The 25,295-nt window shown below is 45.3% G+C and overlaps 1 protein-coding gene across 6 annotated transcripts; it reads left to right on the plus strand.

Moving 5' to 3' along the window:
* The first annotated feature begins 1,598 nt into the window (after positions 1 to 1,598).
* Positions 1,599 to 24,201, plus strand: LOC125526008 (disease resistance protein RGA5-like). 6 transcript variants are annotated; one of them, XM_048691022.1, is made up of 10 exons: positions 1,614 to 2,704; positions 6,348 to 6,394; positions 7,112 to 7,176; positions 7,256 to 7,287; positions 17,608 to 18,536; positions 19,516 to 21,660; positions 21,749 to 22,109; positions 22,234 to 22,605; positions 22,707 to 22,812; positions 23,621 to 24,201. In XM_048691022.1, the coding sequence occupies exons 1-10, from the start codon at positions 1,724 to 1,726 to the stop codon at positions 23,971 to 23,973; spliced, it is 5,391 nt and encodes a 1,796-aa protein (XP_048546979.1). In that variant the 5' UTR covers positions 1,614 to 1,723; the 3' UTR covers positions 23,974 to 24,201. The 6 variants fall into 6 exon arrangements, 5 of the variants coding, with proteins under 5 accessions (XP_048546984.1, XP_048546983.1, XP_048546979.1 ...); XM_048691025.1 differs by having other exon boundaries at positions 2,566 to 2,704; positions 6,328 to 6,394; XM_048691024.1 differs by lacking the exon at positions 6,348 to 6,394 and having other exon boundaries at positions 2,472 to 2,704.
* The last annotated feature ends 1,094 nt before the right edge of the window (positions 24,202 to 25,295 follow it).

The raw sequence follows: 25,295 nt of genomic DNA on the forward strand, positions 1-25,295 counted from the left end.
GCAAGATGACACAGCAAGTCATAATCTCCCACATTTGATCTTTGGACTAGGTCTGAGTGGGGTATCGAACAACAGCAAATCGAGATTGGAGCGCACCAAATGCCCGCTCGACATCCTTCCTGCAAACCTCCTGAAGCTTCGCAAACTAGGCGTTCTTGCCTCCTGCCACAGGGTTTGAGATCGTCTTCACAAATGTCGACCATCTCGGATAGATGCCGTCAGCTAGATAGTACCCCTTGTTGTATTGGTGCCCATTGATCTCGAAGTTCACCGGAGGAGAATGGCCCTCAACGAGCTTGGCAAAAACAGGAGAGCACTACAGCACGTTGATGTCATTGTGAGTTCCTGGCATACCAAAGAAGGAGTGCCAAATCCAGAGGTCCTGTGTGGCTACCGCCTCAAGCACCACACTGCAACCGCCTTTGGCGCCTTTGTACATCCCCTGCCAACCAAATGGGCAATTCTTCCATTTCCAATGCATACAGTCGATGCTTCCAAGTATCCCAGGAAATCCTCTTGCTGCATTCTGGGCTAGGATCCGAGCAGTGTCTTCCGCATTGGGTGTTCTCAAGTATTGTGGCCCAAACACTACCACCACTGCCCGATAGAACTTGTAGAAACACTCTATGCTGGTGGACTCGGCCATGCGCCCATAGTCGTCGAGTGAATCACTGGGAGCTCCATATGCAAGCATCCTCATCGCTGTCGTGCACTTCTGGATGGAGGTGAACCCAAGAGCGCCAGTGCAATCCATCTTGCACTTGAAGTAGTTGTCGAACTCCTGGATGGAATTCACAATCCTGAGGAAGAGCTTTCGGCTCATCCGATAACGGCGCCGGAATGTTCTCTCGCCATGAAGTGGAGCATCGGCGAAGTAGTCGGAGTAGAGCATGCAGTAGCCTTGGAGACGATGCCGGTTCTTTGCTTTCACCCGCCCCGGCGCCGAGCCACCTCGCCGTGGCTTTTGATTGCTCGCCAGCAGCTGAGCGAGGGTGCCGAGCACCATGAGATGCTCTTCTTCCTGGACGTCGGCCGCGGCTTCCTCCTCCAGCAGCACGGCGAGCTCTTCCTCGTCATCCGAGTCCATCGCCGAGACAGGCAAAACGCCGAACACCTTGCGCTCGGTGGGCGTGTACCCGCCGTTAAACCGCGCCTCCGCGGCCGGAAACGCCCAGCTGCTGTGGGAGGGGCTGCCGCGGCGAAGCGCTGCTATTTTCCGGCGGGGAATGGCTATTTAGCGGAGTAGGGCGGCGGCCGTCGCCGGGATATAGCTAGTGGTGGCCGAGGGCGCGGGGGGTGCGAGGCGAGTCGGGGGAAGAAAACCTTGACTTTTTATCTGTCGGTGTGGGCCAGGCGTGCTTTTCCCTAGCGCCGGAGCCCCAAGTGCTCCCCAGCGCGCCGGGTTCGGCCTGTGACCGCCGGGCGGAAAAAAGATCCGAACCAACGATTTTCGACGTCTTGGAGGCGTGACTGGATCGTTTTTTCGACGCCGGCACTGAAAAAGTGGCTTGGGAGGCCTGTTGGGGGCGCGGGTGAAGATGCCCTAAGCGGACGGGCGTGTGCGCGGAAGAAATCCGGAGGAAACGGACCTATGGCCATTGATTAATTTCATCCGTTCGTCGGGTCGTCTCCTCTCCAAAACGCAACGCACCAAACAACATCCCAGCTCTGGCCTCCTCGCCCCTGCCGCGGCATTTGCTTCCACTCGAATCCGACGTAGAGGATGGACTCGGATGCCTCCGAGCTCTTCAGCGATTGCGGCAGCGATGACCGCGACTCCTCCACTTCCGAGCCGTGCAGCAGCGACGACCTCTCCTTCACGCCCGCCGCTGCCGCGGGCATCCACCGCCTGCTGCTCTCCTGCGCGGCCGAGGCGTCCGACGGCCCGATCTCCTCGCTCGTGGCGGAGCTCGAGTCGCCGAAGGCGTCGGTGGGCTCGCTCCGCCGCGCGGCCATGGAGCTCCGGCTGCTTGCCAAGCACAACCCGGACGGCCGGATTCGCATCGGGGCGTCCGGGGCGGTGCGGCCGCTCGTCTCGCTGCTGTCGCATGCCGACCCGCTGGTGCAGGAGCACGGGGTCACCGCGCTGCTCAACCTGTCCATCTGCGACGAGAACAAAGCCATCATGGTCGAGGCCGGCGCGATACGGCCGCTCGTGCGCGCGCTCAAGTCGGCCGCGTCGCCCGCGGCCAGGGAGAACGCCGCGTGCGCGCTGCTCCGCCTCTCCCAGCTCGACAGCACCGCCGCCGCCGCCGTCGGCCACGCGGGCGCTATCCCGCTGCTGGTATCCCTCCTCGAGACCGGCGGGGCGCGCGGGAAGAAGGACGCGGCCACGGCCCTTTACACGCTCTGCAGCGGCGCGCGCGAGAATCGCCTGCGCGCCGTCGAGGCCGGCGCCGTGCGACCCTTGCTTGACCTCATGTCGGACCCGGAGTCCGGCATGGTGGACAAGGCCGCCTACCTTCTCCACTCCCTGGTGGGTTCTGCCGAGGGCCGCTCCGCCACCGTGAAGGAGGGCGGCATCTCCGTCCTGGTGGAGATGGTGGAGGTCGGGACCTCGCGGCAAAAGGAGATCGCTATCCTCTCCCTCCTCCAGATCTGCGATGACAACGCAGTGTACCGCACCATGGTTGCCCGCGAGGGCGCCATCCCTCCCCTCGTCGCCCTCTCCCAGCCCAACGCAAGCCCCAAGCTCAAAACTAAGGTACCAATTGCAGCTCCTCATCGAAGCACAATCCTTTCGCTATTATAATCACAATACAGTTTGCATCTTCGGATATACTAGTACTAGTAATTTCTTTGGAAGTGTATATATACCCACCGAGGTATCCCAGATCTACTACATCAACCGCAAAACTACAATAAATCACTCAACTGATACTAGACCCTCTCGAAGGCTATTGCGGGCCGTTTGAGAGAAAGCTATGCGCACCTCATCATCGTGTTCAAAAATTTTAAAAATATTCTTACGTCACGTGGACATCGCAACCATCTTAAAGAAAAAAAAAATTAAAAAAACTTTTCTAAAAAAAGTCTCCATACCATTTAAAAAACACTCAAAAATACTTCCTCACCGTGACCAATCAGCATGCATCACATGGCGTAGCTGGTTGGCCGCCGTTCTAGCGCCTTTTAATGGATTTAATAATAATGTGGTACATCAATTAAGACGGGAGTTGTTCTCCGGTACCCTCTAACTAAGCATGACCGTTAATTTAGTGTCATCCGATGGCCCAGATCTATCAATACTATGGTGAACCTTCTGCAGTATTGGTAGTTGAGCAGCACCTCGAAATGTATAAGTTGGAAAATTAAAAAATTCAAATCCCACAGGTGAAAAGATAGTGCAATCTTCCACGGGCCTCAGTTGTTCCAGCCCAGAGCAATTACGTGTCACATACACAACAACTTCTTACCCAGACTAAAGTCTAGTATGAAAATAGTCTATTCTATAAGTTGCTATGAAAATAATAAGGGGGGTTTATCTCGAAAAGTGCAAGCAGAGGTCGAGCTCCATAAAGCTCTTTATTATTTTTTCAGCGAAAATACCTTTTCCACATCTCAAAAAAATCTGAAAAAAGTATACATGTGGACATATATTTGTAGTATACATGTATAAAATTTCATAAACATATATGAATATATGTGATGTACACAAAAAGACAAATACACAGATTAAAATAATCAATTTCTTTGTTGTATTTGGTTCAGATATTTGTCTTTTTTGTGCAGCATGCAAATAATCAAATTAGTTGATGAAATTTTATACATACTTGACGAATATGCATATCTATTTGTGGAAAAGATATTGACATTTTTTAAAACTTTTAAATATATTTTGACTTCTTTTGTAAAACGAGCTCCATGTAGCTCGGCCTTTGCAGCGCCACACTCGGGTTTATCTAAACTACTAACGCGGGTAAAAACATAAATAAAAAGAGACTACAAATAAATGGGTGGCACTTGAGTAATCAGGCATCCTCAGGGTTCATCAGTAGTACTTCCTCCGTCCGGAAAAAACTTATCATCAAAATTGACAAGTTTGATGACAAGTATTTCCGGACGGAGGGAGTAGTACTTAGAATACACAGTCAAGGAAGTACATAATCTAGTTTAAGATGTAATCCATGTTATATATTTTTATAAGTGGGTGGAGCCGAGTACAGATATGTGCACATGCAGCACCCACACATCACATACGCCACTGTTCCTCCCCACATGCACGTTACGACAACAGTGATTAAGAGTCTTCCCGTGGATGCAGCAAAAGATTGTCTCCGTTAATCTATTGCAATGGCCAGGAAAGGAGGTAGTAGCTTTTTTCACCGCGGTACCTCTGCAAACCCATAACAGACCAACAATAATAACCTTTCATCCAAAAAAGGCAAATGTTGGGTGGCCGACTTCGACCAACATCGCGAGGATTATTAACATAAACATATTTCAAGGATTGTATATCATTAGCATTAAAATAAGGCATTAGAGCTCATCCATATTTCCCCGAGAACAAATGCAATTACTCATGTATATGGAGAACATAGAGGTGAGAGAAAACATGGTCCTGGGGGAGAAGAGAGGCATGCCGATGTCGATGGAGATGACACCGGTCCTATGGCTCGTGTCGGGCGTATGCGGAGCCTCCTCCTCCCTTCATCCTTGTTTTGGCCCTTCCTCTATCGTGGAGATGACTCTTCTACAACAATGGAGGTGTGGCGGCACGTTGTGGAGTAGATAAGACTTTTTGATGATGATTGATGGTGACTACGGTTGGAGGTGAATATATAGCAGGATGCCTTTTCGGGTCTCCTCCATAGATCCTTCACCCAACCCCTCATCCAAGAGCTCTAGGGAAGTCAAATACTCTCCGAACACCTCTCTTGGTTGCCAAGAAATGCATAGAAACAAACCGGGACGAAATCGTTGAAGAATCGCGTGAGATGTGGTAGATTTTAGAGCTTTCGGAGACTGGTACGAGCACTGGCACGACCATGCACGGTCATATCAGGCGACGTCTTCTCCCCTGGACTATGCGCGTGTAGTTTCATATTTTGGTTGTCATTTCTTCTACGAACTTCGATTTTGGTGTCCTTGGGCTCGTTGGGTTTCTTCTTGAAAAGCCCGTTACACCCATGGTATTGGATCTTCAATTTGGACACTCTGAAAAATGTCAATATATCAAACTCTTCGTAGGTCCCAAATCTGATGCCTAGAACTTCTCCGATTTGGCCCCAACTTGGTCCTTTTTTATGTGCCAAGTCCATGAACATGCCAATACACCTACAAAGACAACAAAACAAAGGAAAACTAATAAAAACTAAAAGTTGTGCAATGAACTTGGTAAAACTGGTAAATATTAGAGAAACTATGCATTATGGATATGAAAATTGCTACATGGATGTGATACGAGGGATTTTTGTTATGAGAAGATGGTGAGCCATTGGCTTTGGGGGTACTTTGTGTTCCTTGCACCTCTCCAATGGTGTCTAACTTCCCTAAAAGGAAGTGAAAATCAGAATACATTTGTGTGTCTGCATGCCTCGGTTGTTTCTTATCCAAGCTTCATCACTTATCTTATTTACTTTAGTCACTTGACTTGTTTACCATCATATATATTGCATCATCTGAATACATTTAGAAGAATAGCAAAGCCCCTAAAATTTGTTGAAGAAAAGATGAAATTCTATAGTCCCCTATTCACCCCCCCCCCTCCCCCCCCCCCCCCCCCCCCCGCCGTAGTCAACCATCTTGATCCTTCGGTGGGGACAGAATAATGGGGAGAAAATTAAGTTGACGGTCTTTCTATAGCATACTTGCTTCCATGAGCTTCTCCTTCAAGATGTGCTTCTGGACGTCCGCATGGAGGGGGGGGGGGGGGGAGGGTGTACTCCGTGCAGCCCATGTAAACCCACTTTTGTATGTTCATCGAGACCAATGAGCTCCAATCTTCTTCTTTTTACGGAGGGAGTACTTGATTTGGTGCGCCTTTCGTGATTACGAGAGTAGACAACGAGATGCAAGTTGGATTCAGAATCACATGCTCAATTTCTTCTACACTTCTCTTTATTCATAGGACACTGCCCAGTTTCTCTCATTGCCTAGAGCTATTGTAGGTAATGATTCTAAAAATCCAGTCGCAAGTATCTAGGCAGTTGCTTAATAGTAGATGGGTTTTTTTAGGGCCACCCCCATAGCTTTGATGACAAAAGCTACAAGCTAAATATTAAGTTTATTTCCAAGAGATGCTTTCATATACCAGGTTATACATATTATGTTCATCTGCTCAAATTATGTTTGATCTTGTATGTACGTTTGCTAATAATCTTATAGTGATGCTTTTCATTTACCAGGCAAACCAGCTTTTGTTCCTTCTGCGCGATTTAAATAAGCAGAAAATGTAAGAGAGATAAGACTACAAATATGCCCGCTTCATCTTGCTATTAGTATCTTCGTAAATACTATTTTCCTTGTTGCTCTTCCATGAACAGTAAACTTTTCTGATTGTCCCCTATAGTCATACAATTGGTTGCCTTAATTCTTTGCCTTGTCTTGTATAGTGGCCCTGTTTTAAATTTCAACAATTTAGTTTTCTGATTAAATGTATTTGCACGTGCATATAAGAAATCATAGCAAATAAATATTTATATTTATTATTCACGTCTCCCCTTTACTTTGACATTCAAATTCGTCATATAAGTTTGACTTGCAAATAGCTTTCTGATAATCTAGAGCCATTACAAGTCACGAATAACTCCAAACCTTCAATTTTACATGGTAAAAAGTTCTTAGCATAATTTCTAGCACTATTACACCATTAAGTAAATTTTAGATCGTTGAAGATGGCTAAACATTGCCAATGTATTCTAATAGGTAACTGTATTCAAAAGTCAAGGTATAAAATTAAATATCTTATGTCCATTGTTCTTCCAGGTCCACTAAATTCATTTTGTTTCTTAAATAATCTGTTGGGCTTCCACAATGTAGAAAATTTTCATATCTGTATAGATTCAGCAAATATTGCTTTTTATGCTAGTAAGTACCAGTAAGAACCTTCATATTGTCTACCCAATATGATTTGAGATGACTGATCGGGAAGATCGTGATTTTGTTACAGAAGTACACATATGGGCGTTATGACTGATGCTGCTAATGAGGTTCTCAGCTCCAAGATGCTAGCAGGTACCAAGGGTACATTATCATTTTTATATTATGTATAGGTGAAGTTATTTGAAAACAACTGAAATGGACTATATTGCAGATAAAGAAAATACAAAGCAAGCCAACTCCGAGGTGATTTTTTCTCTTCCATTCTCGAACGTGTCGGGTACTCACAAAATAATGGCCAACTTTATTAGTAGCCAAAGATGTTCATGTCACCTCAATATATGCCATAGTTAATAAGTTAGTTTATGTTGCCCGAAACTACAAAAACAAAGCTTTTAGTCCAAAATAAGTTGAGGTAGGCTAGACATGAAACATATAAGATCTTGCAACCAACTCATGATTTTGGCAGATGGATAGAAAGCTTCCACACATCACTATCCATGACTAGTTCTTTGGTGATACTCTAGTCTTTCACATCTCTCTTTACGGACTCCTCACATGTCAAGTTCAGTCTATTCCAACCTCTCTTGACATTAAGCATGCTTTAGCCGTCCGCTATGCACTGAAACTTCTGGAGGCCTGCGCTGAATATGCCCAAACCATCTCAAATGATGTTGGACAAGCTTCTCCTCAATCGGTGCTAGCCTAACTCTATCTCATATATCGTCATTCCGGACCTGGCCCTTCCTCGTGTGGTCACATACATCTATCTCAACATGTGCATCTCCGTCACACCTAACTATCAAACGTGTCGACTTTTAGTCTGCCAACACTCAGAGTCATACAACATTGCAGGTTGAATCATCTTCCTATATAGAACTTGCCTTTTAACTTTTGTGGCACTCTCTTGTCACAGAGAATGCCAGAAGTTTGGCGCCACTTCATCCATCCGGCTTTAATAATAATTTATGACTGCCTATAAACATTTCTTATGTTAACGCACCCAAATTTAAGTGCTAGTAATGATTTGTTTGGGTTAATTAGCATATGAAAACAAATCTACAGGAGCTAAGAGGCACATTGACTACTATTGATGTGCTTGCAGTCATTTGTGTTTTGTTGAAGAAATTTTCATTCTTCGTATCTAACTTAAGATGTAGATCTCTATGAAGTTCTACCTAAGTTCCAGTTTCTGCTCTCTCTTCCATCTTAGTCTGTGCATGTTTTTAACTTTTGATATTGATGTTCTTCATCTTGGCTATATTCTAAAGGGGGTATTTATATTACTACCCTTAGTGTTACGGCATATCTCTCTCTAATTGGTTTTGGTGTTGATGACAATGTGCTTTGTGGACTAACCGTGTGTCTTAAGCATTTCAAAGATCATTAGATATGGCACAAGACGGTTTATTCCCCTCAGTGATAAAAAGAGCAAAGACGGTTTATTTCTGGCGTTTCTTTTTGTTGATTTGAGTCGTAGAAAAACCGTACTATTGAAAGAGGGTCCGTATTGAAAGGCATCAGTAGAATCAACACGTACACAAACCATATGCACCCACGTTCCCTTCCTAGTCTTTGGAGCATCCCTCTATTACGCATGACTATATCGAGTAGAGGTTTAGCGGTAGTACCGCTTGCTACCACGATAAGCGGTACTTCCGCTGAAAGTACTGCGTGTACTACAACCGCTCCCTTTGTAAGGCAGAAGAGAATTCACGGAAGTACTGCTCACTAGAGCAATCCCTTGGAGAAGGCTTTGTGTTGCCTCTCTACCATCACGCAGTAGTTGCACGATAGTGAAACGGTAGTACCGCTTATAGAGTACTATTGCTCTGACTACCGCTCTACTGTCATTATCCGTCTGTTTCCTTCGGCTATTATCGCTTGAAGAACGGCATGATTCGTTCATGATGGTCCTTCTCCCAAGACCCGTCCTCCTTTGTTTTGTTTCGCCGCTCCTTTTCTAGCATTTTGTATCCATTGTTGTTTCTCTAAGCTGTTGGTCTATGTATTATAGCCAATGACTTCGTTAATTCAAAATCGGACTCCTCTCAAGCCTCTATTCTTAAATACTACTCCCTCTATATCACTAAAGTAGTGATTTAACGCTTTTATATTTTTTTTGATAAACTTCTTCTTCTTTATTCATTCATAAGTAAAGTAGCATCGTTTACAAGTAAAGGGATAACCTCGTTAGGGGCGTTATCCATCCAAACACTCGGAGAAGAAAATCTAGCTAACCTTGCTAGTTCATGAGCTATTCGATTACGTTCCCTATTACAATGATCATAAATGACATGGGAAAAACCTAATAACATGAAATAACAGTCATCTATAATGGATGAAGCGACTGAAGAAGAGTAGCCTTGGCTCAACGCATTCACCACCTCCACGCTATCCGAATTCACTTCAATCTTACTACATCCAATGGTATTAGCAAGATTCAAACCAAACCTCACTGCAATTGCTTCTGTTGTGAACGAGTCGAAGCAAAGGTCCATCTTTTCATTAGCAGCCGCTATAAATTTCCCCCTATGGTCCCGGATAACTGCTCCCAATGTTGCTGCGAGTGTGTCACTATCAAATCCCGCGTCAACATTTAATTTCACGTAACCATACTTTGGTTTCAACCAAGCATCTGAACGGACGTGAGCCTTTGGGCTGTAAGAGATGGTATAATTTGCTACTAAGCCTCTCACTGACATATTGATTTGATATGCACTTTGAGTTTCTTCGTCATGTGTCAATTTTCGCCTTTCATACCACAAATACCAAGCTGTCATTGCCATCGTTTCTCTGAACTTCGGCGAGCCCAACACTTGGATTTGTTGTTCTGGAAGGCACAGAAGATGTGCCAACACAAGCTCACCTGCCTTGTCAACTTTTAGTGCCTGTTTGATAACAAGCTCAAGACCGAGCATCTTCCACACGTCCATTGCCAATTTGCATTCCAACAACATATGTCTTATGTTATCATGTCGGGGAACGTAGTAATTTCAAAAAATTTCCTACGCACACGCAAGATCATGGTGATGCATAGCAGCGAGAGGGGAGAGTGTTGTCCACGTACCCTCGTAGACCGTAAGCGGAAGCGTTATATCAACGCGGTTGATGTAGTCGAACGTCTTCACGATCCGACCGATCCAAGCACCGAAAGCACGGCACCTCCGAGTTCTGCACACGTACGGTTCGGTGACGTCCTCGCCTTCTCGATCCAGCAAGAGGGGCGAAGTAGTAGATGAGTTCCGGCAGCACGACGGTGTGGTGACGGTGTTGGTGAAGAACAATCTTCGCAGGGCTTCGCCTAAGCACTACGAAAACTATGACGGAGGATAAACTAGAGGAGACGGGGTTGCCGGCACACGACTTGGTGTTTCTTGATGTGTCTTTGGTGCTAGCCCTGCCCCTCTATTTATATGTTGAGCCCTGGGGTCGAAACTTGGAGCAAAAACCTCCTCAAAGTCGGTTTTGCCCGAAAGGCAAGAGTCCCACTCGGACTCCAGGACCAAACGCCACAAACCTTGGTGTCTGGCCCAGACGCCATGGGCCTCGGCGTCTGGCCCAAGGCCAGACGCCAGGGTCTCCGGCGTTTGGCCCCCTGGCCTCCGCAAAACTCCTTTTGCACCGACTTATAGCCCTGTGGGCCTGACCCCTTGGCATAACCATATCATCCAATATATGAATCTTTACCTCCGGACCATTCCGGAGCTCCTCGTCATGTCCGTGATCTCATCCGGGACTCCGAACAACATTCGGTCACCAACATACATAACTCATAGTACTATATCGTCAACGAACGTTAAGCGTGCGGACCCTACGGGTTCGAGAATTATGTAGACATGACCGAGACAACTCTCTTGTCAATAACCAATAGCGGGACCTGGATGCCCATATTGGCTCCTACATATTCTACGAAGATCTTTATCGGTCAGACCGCATAACAACATACGTTGTTCCCTTTGTCATCGGTATGTTACTTGCCCGAGATTCGATCGTCGGTATCTCAATACCTAGTTCAATCTCGTTACCGGAAAGTCTCTTTACTCGTTCCGTAATACATCATCCCGCATCTAACTCATTAGTTGCAATGCTTGCAAGGCTTATAGTGATGTGCATTACCGAGTGGGCCCAGAGATATCTCTCCGACAATCAGAGTGACAAATCCTAATCTCGAAATACGCCAACCCAACAAGTACCTTTGGAGACACCTGTAGAGCATCTTTATAATCACCCAGTTACGTTGTGACGTTTGGTAGCACACAAAGTGTTCCTCCGGTAAACGGGAGTTGCATAATCTTAGTCATAGGAACATGTATAAGTCATGAAGAAAGCAATAGCAGAATACTAAACGATCGAGTGCTAAGCTAACGGAATGGGTCAAGTCAATCACATCATTCTCCTAATGATGTGATCCCATTAATCAAATGACAACTCTTTGTCTATGGCTAGAAAACATAACCATCTTTGATCAACGAGCTAGTCAAGTAGAGGCATACTAGTGACACTCTGTTTGTCTATGTATTCACACATGTATTATGTTTCCGGTTAATACAATTCTAGCATGGATAATAAACATATATCATGATATAAGAAAATAGATAATAACTTTATTATTGCCTCTAGGGCATATTTCCTTCAGTCTCCCACTTGCACTAGAGTCAATAATCTAGTTCACATTGCCATGTGATTTAACACCAATAGTTCACATCATCATGTGATTAACACCCATAGTTCACATCGTTATGTGACCAACACTCAAAGGGTTTACTAGAGTCAATAATCTAGTTCACATCGCTATGTGATTAACACCCAAAGAGTACTAAGGTGTGATCATGTTTTGCTTGTGAGAGAAATATAGTCAACGGGTCTACCACATTCAGATTCGTATGTATTTTGCAAATTTCTATGTCAACAATGCTCTGCATGGAGCTACTCTAGCTAATTGCTCCCACTTTCAATATGTATCCAGATTGAGACTTAGAGTCATCTGGATTAGTGTCAAAACTTGCATCGATGTAACCCTTTACGACGAACCTTTTTTCACCTCCATAATCGAGAAACATATCCTTATTCCACTAAGGATAATTTTGACCGCTGTCCAGTGATCTACTCCTAGATCACTATTGTACTCCCTTGTCAAAATCAGTGTAGGGTATACAATAGATCTGGTACACAGCATGGCATACTTTATAGAACCTATGGCTGAGGCATAGGGAATGACATTCATTCTCTTTCTATCTTCTGCCGTGGTCGGGCTTTGAGTCTTACTCAATTTCACACCTTGTAACATAGGCAAGAACTCTTTCTTTGACTGTTCCATTTTGAACTACTTCCAAATCTTGTCAAGGTATGTACTCATTGAAAAAAACTTATCAAGCGTCTTGATCTATCTCTATAGATCTTGATGCTCAATATGTAAGCAGCTTCACCGAGGTCTTTCTTTGAAAAACTCCTTTCAAACACTCCTTTATGCTTTGCAGAATAATTCTACATTATTTCCAATCAATAATATGTCATTCACATATACTTATCAGAAATTTTGTAGTTCTCCCACTCACTTTCTTGTAAATACAGGCTTCACCGCAAGTCTGTATAAAACTATATGCTTTGATCAACTTATCAAAGCATGTATTCCAACTCCGAGATGCTTGCACCAGTTCATAGATGGATCGCTGGAGCTTGCATATTTTGTTAGCACCTTTAGGATTGACAAAACCTTCTGGTTGCATCATATACAACTCTTCTTTAATAAATCCATTAAGGAATGCAGTTTTGTTTATCCATTTGCCAGATTTCATAAAATGCGGCAATTGCTAACATGATTCGGACAGACTTAAGCATAGATACGAGTGAGAAACTCTTATCGTAGTCAACACCTTTGAACTTGTCGAAAAACTTTTTGCGAAAATTCTAGCTTTGTAGATAGTAACACTACTATCAGTGTCCGTTTTCCTCTTGAAGATCCATTTATTTTCTATGGCTTGCCGATCATCGGGCAAGTCAATCGAAGTCCACACTTTGTTCTCATACATGGATCCCATCTCAGATTTCATGGCTTCAAGCCATTTTGCGGAATCTGGGCTCACCATCGCTTCTTCATAGTTCGTAGGTTCATCATGATCTAGTAGTATGACTTCCAGAACAGGATTACCGTACCACTCTGGTGCGGATCTCACTCTGGTTTACCTACGAGATTCGGTAGTAACTTGATCTGAAGTTACATGATCATCATCATTAGCTTCCTCACTAATTGGTGTAGTAGTCAAAGGAACAGATTTTTGTAATGAACTACTTTCCAATAAGGGAGAAGGTACAATTAACTTTTCAAGTTCTACTTTTCTCCCACTCACTTCTTTCGAGAGAAACTCCTTCTCTAGAAAGGATCCATTCTTAGCAACGAATGTCTTGCCTTCTGATCTGTGATAGAAGGTGTTCCCAACAGTCTCCTTTGGGTATCCTATGAAGACATATTTCTCCGATTTGGGTTTGAGCTTATCAGGTTGAAAACATTTTCACATAAGCATTGCAACCTCAAACTTATCAAAGCGTGTATTGCAACCTCTAGGGCATATTTCCTTCACATTAGGCCCCTGGTTACAGGCTGGGCAACTCGGATTTATTTTCAAGTGCTTATTAGCCAGGATAGATCGACAGGGAATAGCACTCTGGAGCGCGCGCCACATAAATATTTTTATCTTTGCTGGGCAGACTAAGTTCCATACCGAGTCCCATGTATAAGATGGGTTTGAAGCTCCAGCCGTTGATTCCAACTTGTGCCCAAATTGAAATTCCCATTCTGTATGGTATGCAGATCACACCGTGGAAGTCCCTGACTTTGTCATGTTCCATGCCAGGAAATCTGTCATCTCATGTAATGGTAGTGGAATGGCCAAAATCCTTCGAACATCCACTTGCCAGAACGTTTGGTTAACCAGCTGCTCATCCCAACTCCCTGTCACTGGATCAATGAGGTCAGAAACTCTAGAAAGAAGATTGTTGCCCCTTGGTGAAATCACCTTTCTTGTTGGGCTATGAGGTATCCAGGGATCATCCCATATGCTAATTTTCTCACCATCACCAACTCTCCAAATATACCCACGTCTGAGTGTATCAACTCTGGCCATAATACTCCGCCATGTATATGAAGCCTTCTTTTTTAAAGTTGCATTCATGAGATCTCCATCAGGAAAATATTTCGCCTTAAGGATCAACGCACACAAAGAGTCCGAGTTGTCAATAAGGCGCCATGCCTGTTTTGCCAGAAGTGCAAGATTAAAGCAGTGAATATCTCTGAAGCCCATACCCCCTTCTTTCTTGGGAATACACATCTTCCACCATGCAAACCAGTGCATCCTCTTATGAGTTGCATCATCACCCCACCAAAAACGAGATATCGCATCTGTGATTCCTTTACAAATTTTCTTAGGAATTTGAAAGACCGACATCGCATAAGTTGGTATTGCTTGAGCAACAGACTTAATAAGAACTTCTTTCCCTCCTGAAGAGAGACACTTCTCCTTCCACCCCGTAAGCTTCATAATTAACCGATCTATTAGATATTGAAAACTGTCACTTTTATCAAGTCCAAGAGTAGCAGGCAATCCCAGATACTTGTCATTTAAGGCCTCGGTCATGATATTCAGACAAGAGCAAATCTGAGCCTTCATATTTACCTCGGTGCTGGGGCTAAAAAAGATACTTGATTTGTCAACACTAACAAGTTGCCTGGATGCAGCACAATATAAATCCAGAATTGATCTCAAGCACATTGAATTCTAAATATTAGCTTTCATCAAAATTAATGAATCATCAGCAAAGAGTAGATTTGTTACCACAGGTGCATCTCTACAGACCTTGACCCCCATTAAGTCTCCACTCTGTTCCGCATGAGAAAGTAGGGTTGTCAAACCCTCCGTACATAGGAGAAACAGATATGGGGAGAGTGGGTCACCCTGTCGAAGACCTCTGGAGGGTTTGAAATATTCCGTCTCCACTGAGTTATATCTCACCTTATATTCAACAGAAGACAGACACAACATTATCATCTTAACCCAGTCCTCATGGAATCCCAGCTTCAACAACATTGCTTCTAGGAAAACCCATTCAACTCTGTCATAGGCTTTATGCATATCAAGTTTCACCGCACACCAACCATCTTTGCCCACCTTTTTTTGTTTTATTGCATGTAAACTCTCGTAAGCTATTAGCACATTATCCGTAATGAGTCGACCAGGAACAAAGGCACTCTGGGTAGGGCTAATGATCTCTGGGAGTAACACCCTGAGTCTCGCAACTATCATCTCAGAAATTACGTTGTATACCACATTGCATAAACTGATCGGTCTGAATTGAGTAACTTTCTCCGGGGAATTTACTTTTGGGATCATGACAATAGTAGTGTCATTCCACCCTTGTGGCATAACCCGGGAATTGATCGCATTCAGAACTTCCATAACCAAGTCATCACCCAACATAGACCAGAACCGTTTATAAAAGACCGCGTGAAGGCCATCTGGTCCTGGTGCCTTGAAATCTCCAATGAAAAAGAGAGCCTTCCGTACCTCCTCGGCCGTGTATGGCGCCATCAGGGTCGTATTCATTGCTTCCGAAACTCGCCTCTGGACTTTACTCAAAACATTAATATCGGGTACGGTCACCTGGGATGTAAAAAGCTCTTTGAAATAACTCGTAATTATACTATTTATATCATCCAACTCCTCCTTCCAAACCCCTGTATCGTCAAGCAATCTTCAGATACAATTCCTTTTCTTACGAGCTGTAGCTGCTTTGTGGAAATAAGATGTATTTCTGTCACCATGTAGTAGCCAGTTGGCTTGTCCACGTTGCAGCCACACTAGCTCCTCCTGATCCAATAGGTTTTCTATTAGGATTTGTGCCTCCTTGATTTTCTGTCTTACTTCTTCTGTCAGTGTACATCTTCTCAACTTCTCTAGCTCTTTCTTCAACTTATTAATTCTCTTCTTCGGACCTTTGAGTGTATCACGGTCCCAAATGAACATGTCATCCTTAACTGACTTGGTTCTGGATGCAAGCGAAGGACCGATCCCTGCCAGCTTCGCTCTTTCCCAGGCGCGTTTAACAATTTCATCAACTATAGATTCACTCAATCATCTTGCTTCAAAACCTTCTTTCACCTCTTTGCCTCTGTCCCATAATTGCGGAATAATATTCTGTATCTAGCAGTATTGGTTTGTGGTCTGAATGCACATGGTGTTCATGGATAACCGCTGCATAAGGAAAAATATCAGCCCACTTTTCGTTGCATAAGGCTCTATCCAGCCTTTCTCTGATCACACCTCTACTCCAAGTAAAAGGGTCCCCTATAGACATGATTTCTTGTAAACCACAATCATCCACACAGTCTCGAAAATTCTGCATATATTGTTGCGGTCTGATGTTTCCACCCTCCTTCTCGCTAGCAACTAGTATCTCATTAAAATCTCCAAAGATCATCCATGGTCCTGTTGAGTTGTGATGAAGGGTTCTCATATTCGTCCATGACAAGTGTTTCATGTCCCAGTTTGGCTCTCCATAAAAACCAGTCAGCCGCCATGACACGTTGATTCCATCCATGACAAAATCATCAATGAAATTAGGCGACGTATAATTTAACACCACTTCATATGAAAGGTTGTAAAAAAGTGCAAGACCTCCTGATCGTCCATCACTATCAACAATATGAAAACGATCAAAACCTAGCTTCACCCTTAGCTCAATTGCCTTAGCTATATTCAGATGGGATTCAGACAAGAAAATCACATCCGCTTTCACACGCCCTTGAAGATCCAAGAGCTCTCGAATTGCCATGGGCGAAAGCATACCACGGCAGTTCCAACTGATTAGCTTCATTGCGCCCGGTCGCTGGAGACGACGACGTACGATGAACGAAAAACTCTCGAACAGCTGTAGCCGCCGGAGGACAGCAAACCCTAGTTTTAACACTAGGGGACAACAGGTCTAGCAGAAAAAAAAATCCTCGTCAAAACATCAAGCTAGCATCCAACTCTCAACACCCAAGACAATCACCTCGTGCTGAGATTGCATGCGTACATAGCCTTCAAAACACGTAGGACTTACACTTGCATGCACCAGATCAGATCCATTCAGCGGGAGACAAACAGCGAGTAATCTCCCGATGAAAACTAATCACGACCTACCACAACACAGAGGGTCGGAAGGAGTAGCGGCGGCGGCGGCCGCCGCCAAAGTGGCGGCCGGCGGCGGCCGCTGACCTAGATCGCCCTGCGTCGGCGGCGGCTACGTTCCGAGTTGGAAAGCGACTCATAAACGTTCTCATAATAGCCTGGTGTCAAAAACGTTATATTTGGAGATAGAGAGAGTACTTGCATAATAATAAAAAACGACAACAACCCGTATGGGCGTGCGCTGCGCGCCTCGCGATACCTGCTAGGAGTCTCACATTCGCATGCGCTCGCGCTCAGTCGTTGACCATCTACCCGTACTCTGATCCACCTTTATTGCTTTCTCCATTGTTGGTCTTCCCCTCTTACAGAGTGTTCTCTATGCTTTGATTTATTTCTCCAGGCGGAGATGAGCTCTTCGCTGGCTGTCACGAGCGCCATGGATGCTCCGATGACTTCTTCGCTGGCCGCCCCGAGCGCCATGGATGCTCCGATGAGTTCCTCGCTGGCCGCCCCGAGCGCCATGGATGCTCCGATGAGTTCTTCCCTTGGTGCCATGGGGCCCCTTCTCAGGAAGCTCGACTCGATGCTGCCTCCGGATTACCGGCTGCCAAAGGCACTCAAGGGCAAAATCGAGCTCCTCAAGGCAGATCTGGAAGAGATAAGCGTCGCCCTTGTGGAGCAGTCAACGGCAGATTCCCCCAACGAGATGGCAAAATACTGGATGAATGAGGTGCGTGAACTCTGCTATGACATAGAGGATTTCATCGACAGCATCATGTCGACGCACACCGATGCCAAGATGAGATCGGCGCAGAGCTACAAGGTTGGCCGTGTCAAGATTGCTTGGCTTCCCAAGCGCAAGCCGTGCACAAGGGCCGCCAAGATCACAGATCTCAGGGCCCTGGTGCGGGAGGCGATCGAACGACATGAAAGGTATCTTGATGGTTGCACCTCGAGCTCTAGATGTGTGTTCACTGGGCACGGCCGGATTCCAGCAATGTATGCAGAGGCTGCACACTGCCTTGTTGGTGTGGACGACGCCAAGACGAAGCTTGTCAAGTGGCTCATCGATGAGGAGGAGCAGCAGCTGAAAGTGGTGGCCATAGTTGGACCTGCAGGGATCGGCAAGACCGCGCTTGCAAAACAGGTGTACCATGAACTCGGGGAGCAATTCGAGTGCCGAGCTTTCGTCCGGGCATCCCGGAAGCCTGACATGAGGAGATTACTTGGGGGCATTCTCTCTCAAGTTCAGGGACATCGACGCCCCTCTGATTCCTGCACGGTGCAAAACCTCATTGACGATCTCACCAAACATCTCCAAAACAAGAGGTACTGTATTGTTGGTGGTTGCTGCCTCTTTCAGTTGAAATTTATGGGTTTCCTTTTGCCAAATAAAGTTCAGTCTGTACCTAAATACCATGAGGTCAAATTTGTTTTAACATACTTCCAAGTTTCATAAACTTTGTAAACATGAGAGTAAGTTTATTTCTACATACATATTCGTGGAGGAAGTGTATATGCACGATAAAATTTAGCAAATTAATAATATCATAAATAAGGAAGTGTTCATGCTGACAATTTCTAATTTTTTATTGGTTTAACATGCCTCAACCTTTCTATATTGTCTACTTGAAATGTGTCTAGTGACAATTTAATCATTATTTACAGCTGGATGATTCTATTATTAAAAAAAACTTATATGACTCTTTGACTCAGGATTCCAAAAGCACAAGAACATGTAATAGAAATTGTTTGGTTGTGGTTGTACCATATCAAAAAATGAAACTTTCGTAAGGATAGTTGTTTCCCGTAGTTCTCATAAAAAAAAGAAAAAAATTCATTACTTCGGACTGAGTGGAAATTCTACAATAGAATTGCATGCAGGGTAGTACACACTAAAAATTTCTATGGTTTCAGTATTACAAATCAAACAAACTCGGTAAGTCAATTCATAAGGAATAGAATTCTCCAAATGTAAGAATTCCGTCCAATCAAGGATGCCCTTGACTGGCCTGATGCAATGGTGAAATACTCCCCACTTGTGCCAAGAGGTCATGGGTTCGACGCGGCCTCTCTGCATTGCATTGTGCAGGGGTAAGGCTTGCCTCGTATAATCCTTCCCCACATCACACCTGGTGTGGAAGCTTCCAGCACTGGGTCTGTCCGTTTTTAAAAGATGAGGCCCTTGACTTCGGTTTCCACTTGTAGTTTGCCTTTATAGTACTCCGCAATAACTGTTTCTATACACATGATATTTTATTATTATTCCTAATTATTCATATTACAATTTTGTATGTTTCTTTTGCAGATATGTTGTTGTAATTGATGATTTGTGGGAAACGACAGCATGGGATATTGTTACCAGTGCTTTCCCTGAAGGTACTAATTGCAGTAGAATAATAACAACGACAGAAAGTGAGGGTGTAGCTCAGGAATGCTGTGATGATCAGTCTAATAATATTTTGAAGATGAAACCCCTTGGCAGGGAAGACTCTGGGAAACTGTTATACAGCCTGGTTTTTGGACCTGAATGCATATTCCCTGAACAATTAAACTTTATTTCTGAGCCAATCATAACCAAATGTGCTGGTTTGCCACTAGCAACCATTTTTGTAGCCGGTCTTTTAACAAGCGAGCCTGACAACGCTGAGCTATGGCAGTATGTGCAACAATGTTTATATTCGAATTTGAGTACAAATTCTACTTTGGAAGAGACAGTGCAGGAAATATTAAAGCTTAGTTTCAACAGTCTTCCTCGCCATTTGAAGACATGTTTGATGTACGCTAGGGTGTATCCAGAGGGCTACACAATGTGGAAGATTGATTTGATTAAGCAATGGATGGCAGAAGGTTTCATCGGTGTAACAGAAGGAACAGACACATGGGAGGTTGCATATAGCTATTTTGGAGAACTTGTCAACAGGGGAATGATCCAACCCGTGGATATTAACTACAATGGTGAGGTGCTGTCCTGCACACTGCACCACGTTGTACTCGATCTTATTACACTTGAGTCTACTGAAGAAAGATTTATCACTGCATTAGATTACTCTCAGAACATCAGAGGACATTATAGCAACTTTCGTCGGCTGTCGTTCCACTTCAGCAATACCAGATATGCAACGAAGCCAACTGGTCTATCACTGTCAAAAGTTCGATCAATTGGCTTTTTCGGAATCCTTGAGTGTGTGCCTTCAATTGTGGAGTTTAAGCTTCTCCGAGTCCTAATATTTGAATTTTGGGGTGATCAACGGGGGAGCACCAGTTTCAATCTCGCAAGAATCTGCAGTTTGTTTCAGCTGAGATATTTGAAAATTTTATGTGATGCCAGTGTGGAAGTAGAGCTACCAACCCAGATGCGAATGCTACGGTACTTGGAAACACTGATAATTGATGCAGCAGTGTCTGCAGTTCCGTTGGATATTATTCATCTGCCGGGTTTGTTGTATCTTTCTCTTGGAGATAAGACAGATCTACCTGATGAGATTGGCCGCATCAGTTCTCTGCGTACATTACACTATTTTGACATTGGCAGTAACTCCGAGGACAATGTATTGAGCCTTGGTGACCTAGTGAACCTGCAGGATCTTCACCTCACTTATTATACTGAGGACTCAGATGAGCATTGTACAGCGGAGTCCAATGAGCGTATGAAGAGAAACCTGGCAGCTCTGGCCTCTTCTCTTGGGAAACTGGCTAACCTCAAATATGTCACTCTGGCTCCTGGTGTTTCAGGCATGGCAATTTACCATGATGTATGGAGCAGCATGTCCTCTCCACCCATATTTCTTCAGAGACTTGAGTTGTCGCCCCCCATTTGCATCTTCTCCAGGCTTCCAGAGTGGATTGGTCAACTTCGGAAACTTTGCATTCTGAAAATTGTTGTTGGTGAGATGCTGATGAAAGATATGGATATACTGACAGAATTGCCAGCCCTGACAGTTCTCTCACTGCATGTCCGGCAACCCACGGCAGAAAGGGTGATCTTCAAAAGAGGGACATTCCCAGCTCTCAAGTACTTTAATTACACATGTGGCGCAATATGCCTGGCCTTCCAGGAAGGAGCATTGCCCAATCTTAAGAGGCTCGAGCTAAGTTTCAATGCTCACAGAGGAGAAGATTATGATCATTTTCTTGCTGGCATCGAGTACCTATTAAACCTCAAGGAGATTGCTGGAACAATTGGGGCTGCCCCTGGAGCCGAAGAACCTGACAGGAGGGCTGCAGAGTCTGCATTTAAGGATGCCATTCGCAATCATCCAAGGTTTCCTAGTTATGACTATGTAAAAAGAGCAGATTGGATAGAGGAAGAGTATGATCCTCAAGAGGAACAGCATTCGATACGATATAAAGACCCGTTAAATGAACATGGAGGTCGGAAGAAAAGGATCTTCGAATATATAAAGCAAAATCCCGATATGGACTTGAATGATTACGTGATGTTCTGTCGAAGGTATGGCTTCTTACTCTTGATTCTGCACTTGCTCTCTTCTTTTGTAAAAGGGAAAACCGGCCGCTTTAATTAATAAGAAAAAGTTCAGTCAACATTCAGCGCAGGTCTTAGACGCGCAGAGTTCATGCTGGGTGGTCACCGATTTCAGCACTCTGGCAAGCGACTGTGGCATCGTGACCAGCGACTCCAGCAGCGTGGACAGTGCGGAATCTGAGTCCGGGGGTGCTGCTGGAGCGAGTGCCTATATAGTGGAATGTGCGGCATTCTGGGGGCTCACGTCAATTTCTAGCCGTTCGCCGGAGAATTGGGACGCGGCTATCGCCGTACCACGATTTTTTAGCTTGCCGCTCTTCCTCACGGGAAACGCGATGGTTGATGGGCCTTATCCCATGTGGTTTCGCCTTCGTGCACACTTCTTCGGTGTATACGATGGCCACGGTGGCGTGCAGGTATCCCAAGTCCCCGACCATGAATGACAATAATAAGAGGCTAGTTAATTTTATGTCCCAAGAGAGAACTGTACGCAAAGTTTTTGATAGGTGCGTTACTACATTCTGCTTGATTCATATTCAGGTTGCAAATTACTGCCGGGATCGGCTCCATGCAGTGCTGGTGGAGGAGCTCGGTAGGACAGAGAGGCCCTTGTCTGGTGTTAGCTGGGGAACTGTGGAGTTCAAGAAGCAGTGGGAAAAGGCGTTTGTGGATGTCTTCTGTATGGTGGATGACGAGGTCGGGGGCAAGGTGATCAGAGGAGGAGGGCAAGGTGTCGGCACGAGAGGCCTAGCTAAGGCAGCCGAGGTAGAACCTCTGGCACCTGAGACCATGGGTTCGACAGCGGTTGTCGCTGTCGTCTGGTTCTCACATATCATTATTGCCAATTGTGGAGATTCACGGGCAGTGCTCTGCCGTGGCAAGCAGGCCATGCCATTGACAGTGGATCACAAAGTAAGGTCCCATGCCCTGTGAGGCTTCTTTTCTTAAACAATTGTTTAACTTTTGGTTCAGGCTTTATTTATTTTTACATTAATTATTCGTTTGTACTCCAGCCTAACAGGAAGGATGAGTATGCAAGAATTGAGGCGGCGGGTGGCAAGATCATACAGTGGGATGGCTATCGAGTTTTTGGTGTCCTTAGCATGTCGCGATCAATTGGTATGTTTGCTATTCCTTAACCCTAAACCTGTAAACCATATGCAGGACATATCGAAACAAATGAATATGTAAAAGAAGCTTTCTGGTTGTCCCTATTCAAGGACATATCGAAATGCTATCTAGAAATTGCATGTTTCATACCCCCTCCGTCCGAAAAGCTTGTCTCAATCTTACTCCTCAAATGGATGTATCTAGCACTAACTTGGTGCTAGATACATTCATTTAGGGGACAAGTTTTTTCGGACGGAGTACTTCTGAAGACTGAAGAAATTTCCACAAGGCAACCTGATGCTAAAAACCTAATGCAAATTATATAGAAGGTTGTAGCTAGCTTGACTCCTATGATCCAATAGGCTTTATAGGAACAACAATTTATGAGTTGAAATCCTTCAAAATCCAATAAGAATCTTCTAATTCAAAGAGTTACTAAATGTTTATGGCTGCCTACATTAGTTACTTGTTGCCTTTGTTACTTCAATTGTTTTTCCTTGGGCTGGACATACACATGGGTTTGTAGATCTTCCAGCTGAATCTGACATTCATCTTACGAAACCACATGATTGCACATATATTGCTAACATTCTTTTGTCAACTAAAGAAACATTCTTTTTTCAGTTACCTGCCTCTTGCAGTCAATACGGATTCTTATCATAGACTATTCCGTACGGTCGATGTACCATCTCTTATCATTCATTAGTCACTGTTAGACCTGGTTTTATAGTACATCCTAGTTTTGTTGTGTAATTCACTTTTGTCTTACTGTATGAGTGTAAGCTACAAAACTTATCATGCCTTGTACCTGCTACAGGTGACTGGTATCTGAAGCCATGGATAATTCCAGTCCCAGAGGTCACAGTTGTTCCTCGACAGAAGGAGGACGAGTTCCTTATTCTTGCCAGCGATGGCCTCTGGAACGTACTGTCAAATCAAGAGGTGTGTGATGTTGCTCGCAAAAGAATACTTCTATGGCATAAAAAGAACATCATAGATTCATCATCGGCGGAACGAAGCGGTGACTCATCAGATCCAGCCGCTCAAGAGGCTGCTGAATACTTGTCGAAGCTTGCTCTCCAGAAGGGGAGCAAGGATGACATCACAGTTATTGTGGTCGACCTCAAGGCAAAGAGGAAGTTCAAGAATAAACTTGGAACACCTATTTGATGGACGACCACCAGAAAAAAATGCTTGAAAATGATAGATTTTGACAACCCAAAATGGACCACTTTTAGGCCACCGCCTTAGCCGTTAGAACGTTACCACTTAAGCCCTGTTTGGTTCGGCTGTGGATTTCTAAAAGCAGCTGTGAAAAAACAGCTGTGAAAAATCTGATGTGAAAAAGATGTAGGTCATTTGGCAAACCAGCTGATACAACTTTTTTAGATTTTGGCCCGCAGCGGAATCGGATTTTGGAAAGCACGTCCTGGACTGCTTCCGCTTTTGATTCAGATTTTGGCAGCGGATTTCTGAAATTGGATTCTGCTGGGTTCGCCCTTTGGTTCAGGTTCTGCTGCGCGGCAGCGGAATCCGTCGATAAAAACTGAACCAAACAGGGCCTTAGTCCTGTCCTTTGCCAACTGTTAAGCCGGGTCATCATGTCTTTGGGTCTCATACTAGAGTTTGTTTAAGCGTTTAAAAGATGTACCAAATTAACGGAAATACTAACACCCACACGTGTGGCATGAAAACACTTCGCCCGAACGCTTCCATCGCCCTCCATCGCGATTTGCGATTTTTAAAGCGGGAGTGGTTGCCACGTCATGTTTTGTGGGCGTTCGGGCTGAACGAAGCACGACCGGACGACTATCTTATCCACTCCGCTGCTCACTCTTTCTGCCATTCTGTCTTGAGCTCACTCTGCAGATCCCCACTCCATCATCTTCTCTCTCTTTCTCCCGCGGATCTCACCGTCCCCGCGCAGCTCCACCTTGGACCACCGGCCACGGCCATACACCCTGCTCATCGACCGAGCAGGCGCTCCCCTCCCACCTGGCCCTGTCGCGCCGAGCGTGGAGGTGCTCCGCCGGTCCCTATCGTACGCGCGAGCAGGAGAACCAGGCCCGTCCCGGCCGCGCATCCATGGGCACCTCGCCGTCGCGGATGGCGACGTGCAGGGGGCGAGCGGAAATCGGGTGGGGAGGGGGGCTTTGAGGGTGCGGCTGTCGCTCGGGAGCTTCTCTATCGTAGGGAGCGCGGGCGTGGAGGCTTGGCGGTCTCCTCTGCGTCGCCGTCCAAACCGACGACGGGGTGGCTCGCGCCACCTAGCAGGGACGCTCGCTTGTCGACCTCCGGCGGCCTCGAGCGCAGGAAAGGCGGCGGCGGCTCGAGCGTGGGGAGAAGTACAAGCATGGCGGCGGCTCGAGCAAGTCCATTCTCTGGTGAATTTAGTCCCCATCGCGCATGAAGCTCCTCCCGGCGCCACCCTCTTCTCGTGGGTGTCACCGCTGCAGCGTTGTCGGCATGGCCGGCCCCGGCTATCTACCTAC

The sequence above is a fragment of the Triticum urartu genome, chromosome 7, assembly GCF_003073215.2.
Source record: "Triticum urartu cultivar G1812 chromosome 7, Tu2.1, whole genome shotgun sequence".
NCBI classification, from domain to species: domain Eukaryota; kingdom Viridiplantae; phylum Streptophyta; class Magnoliopsida; order Poales; family Poaceae; genus Triticum; species Triticum urartu.

What these genes read in the sequence shown, in the direction of transcription:
- LOC125526008 (XM_048691022.1), top strand. Translation starts at nt 1,724, where the DNA reads ATGGACTCGGATGCCTCCGAGCTCTTCAGCGATTGCGGCAGCGATGAC. An exon ending in CAGCTCCAAGATGCTAGCAG is followed by an intron (nt 7,177 to 7,255) that starts GTACCAAGGGTA and finishes ACTATATTGCAG; the next exon opens with ATAAAGAAAATACAAAGCAA. An exon ending in TAGCATGTCGCGATCAATTG is followed by an intron (nt 22,813 to 23,620) that starts GTATGTTTGCTA and finishes TACCTGCTACAG; the next exon opens with GTGACTGGTATCTGAAGCCA.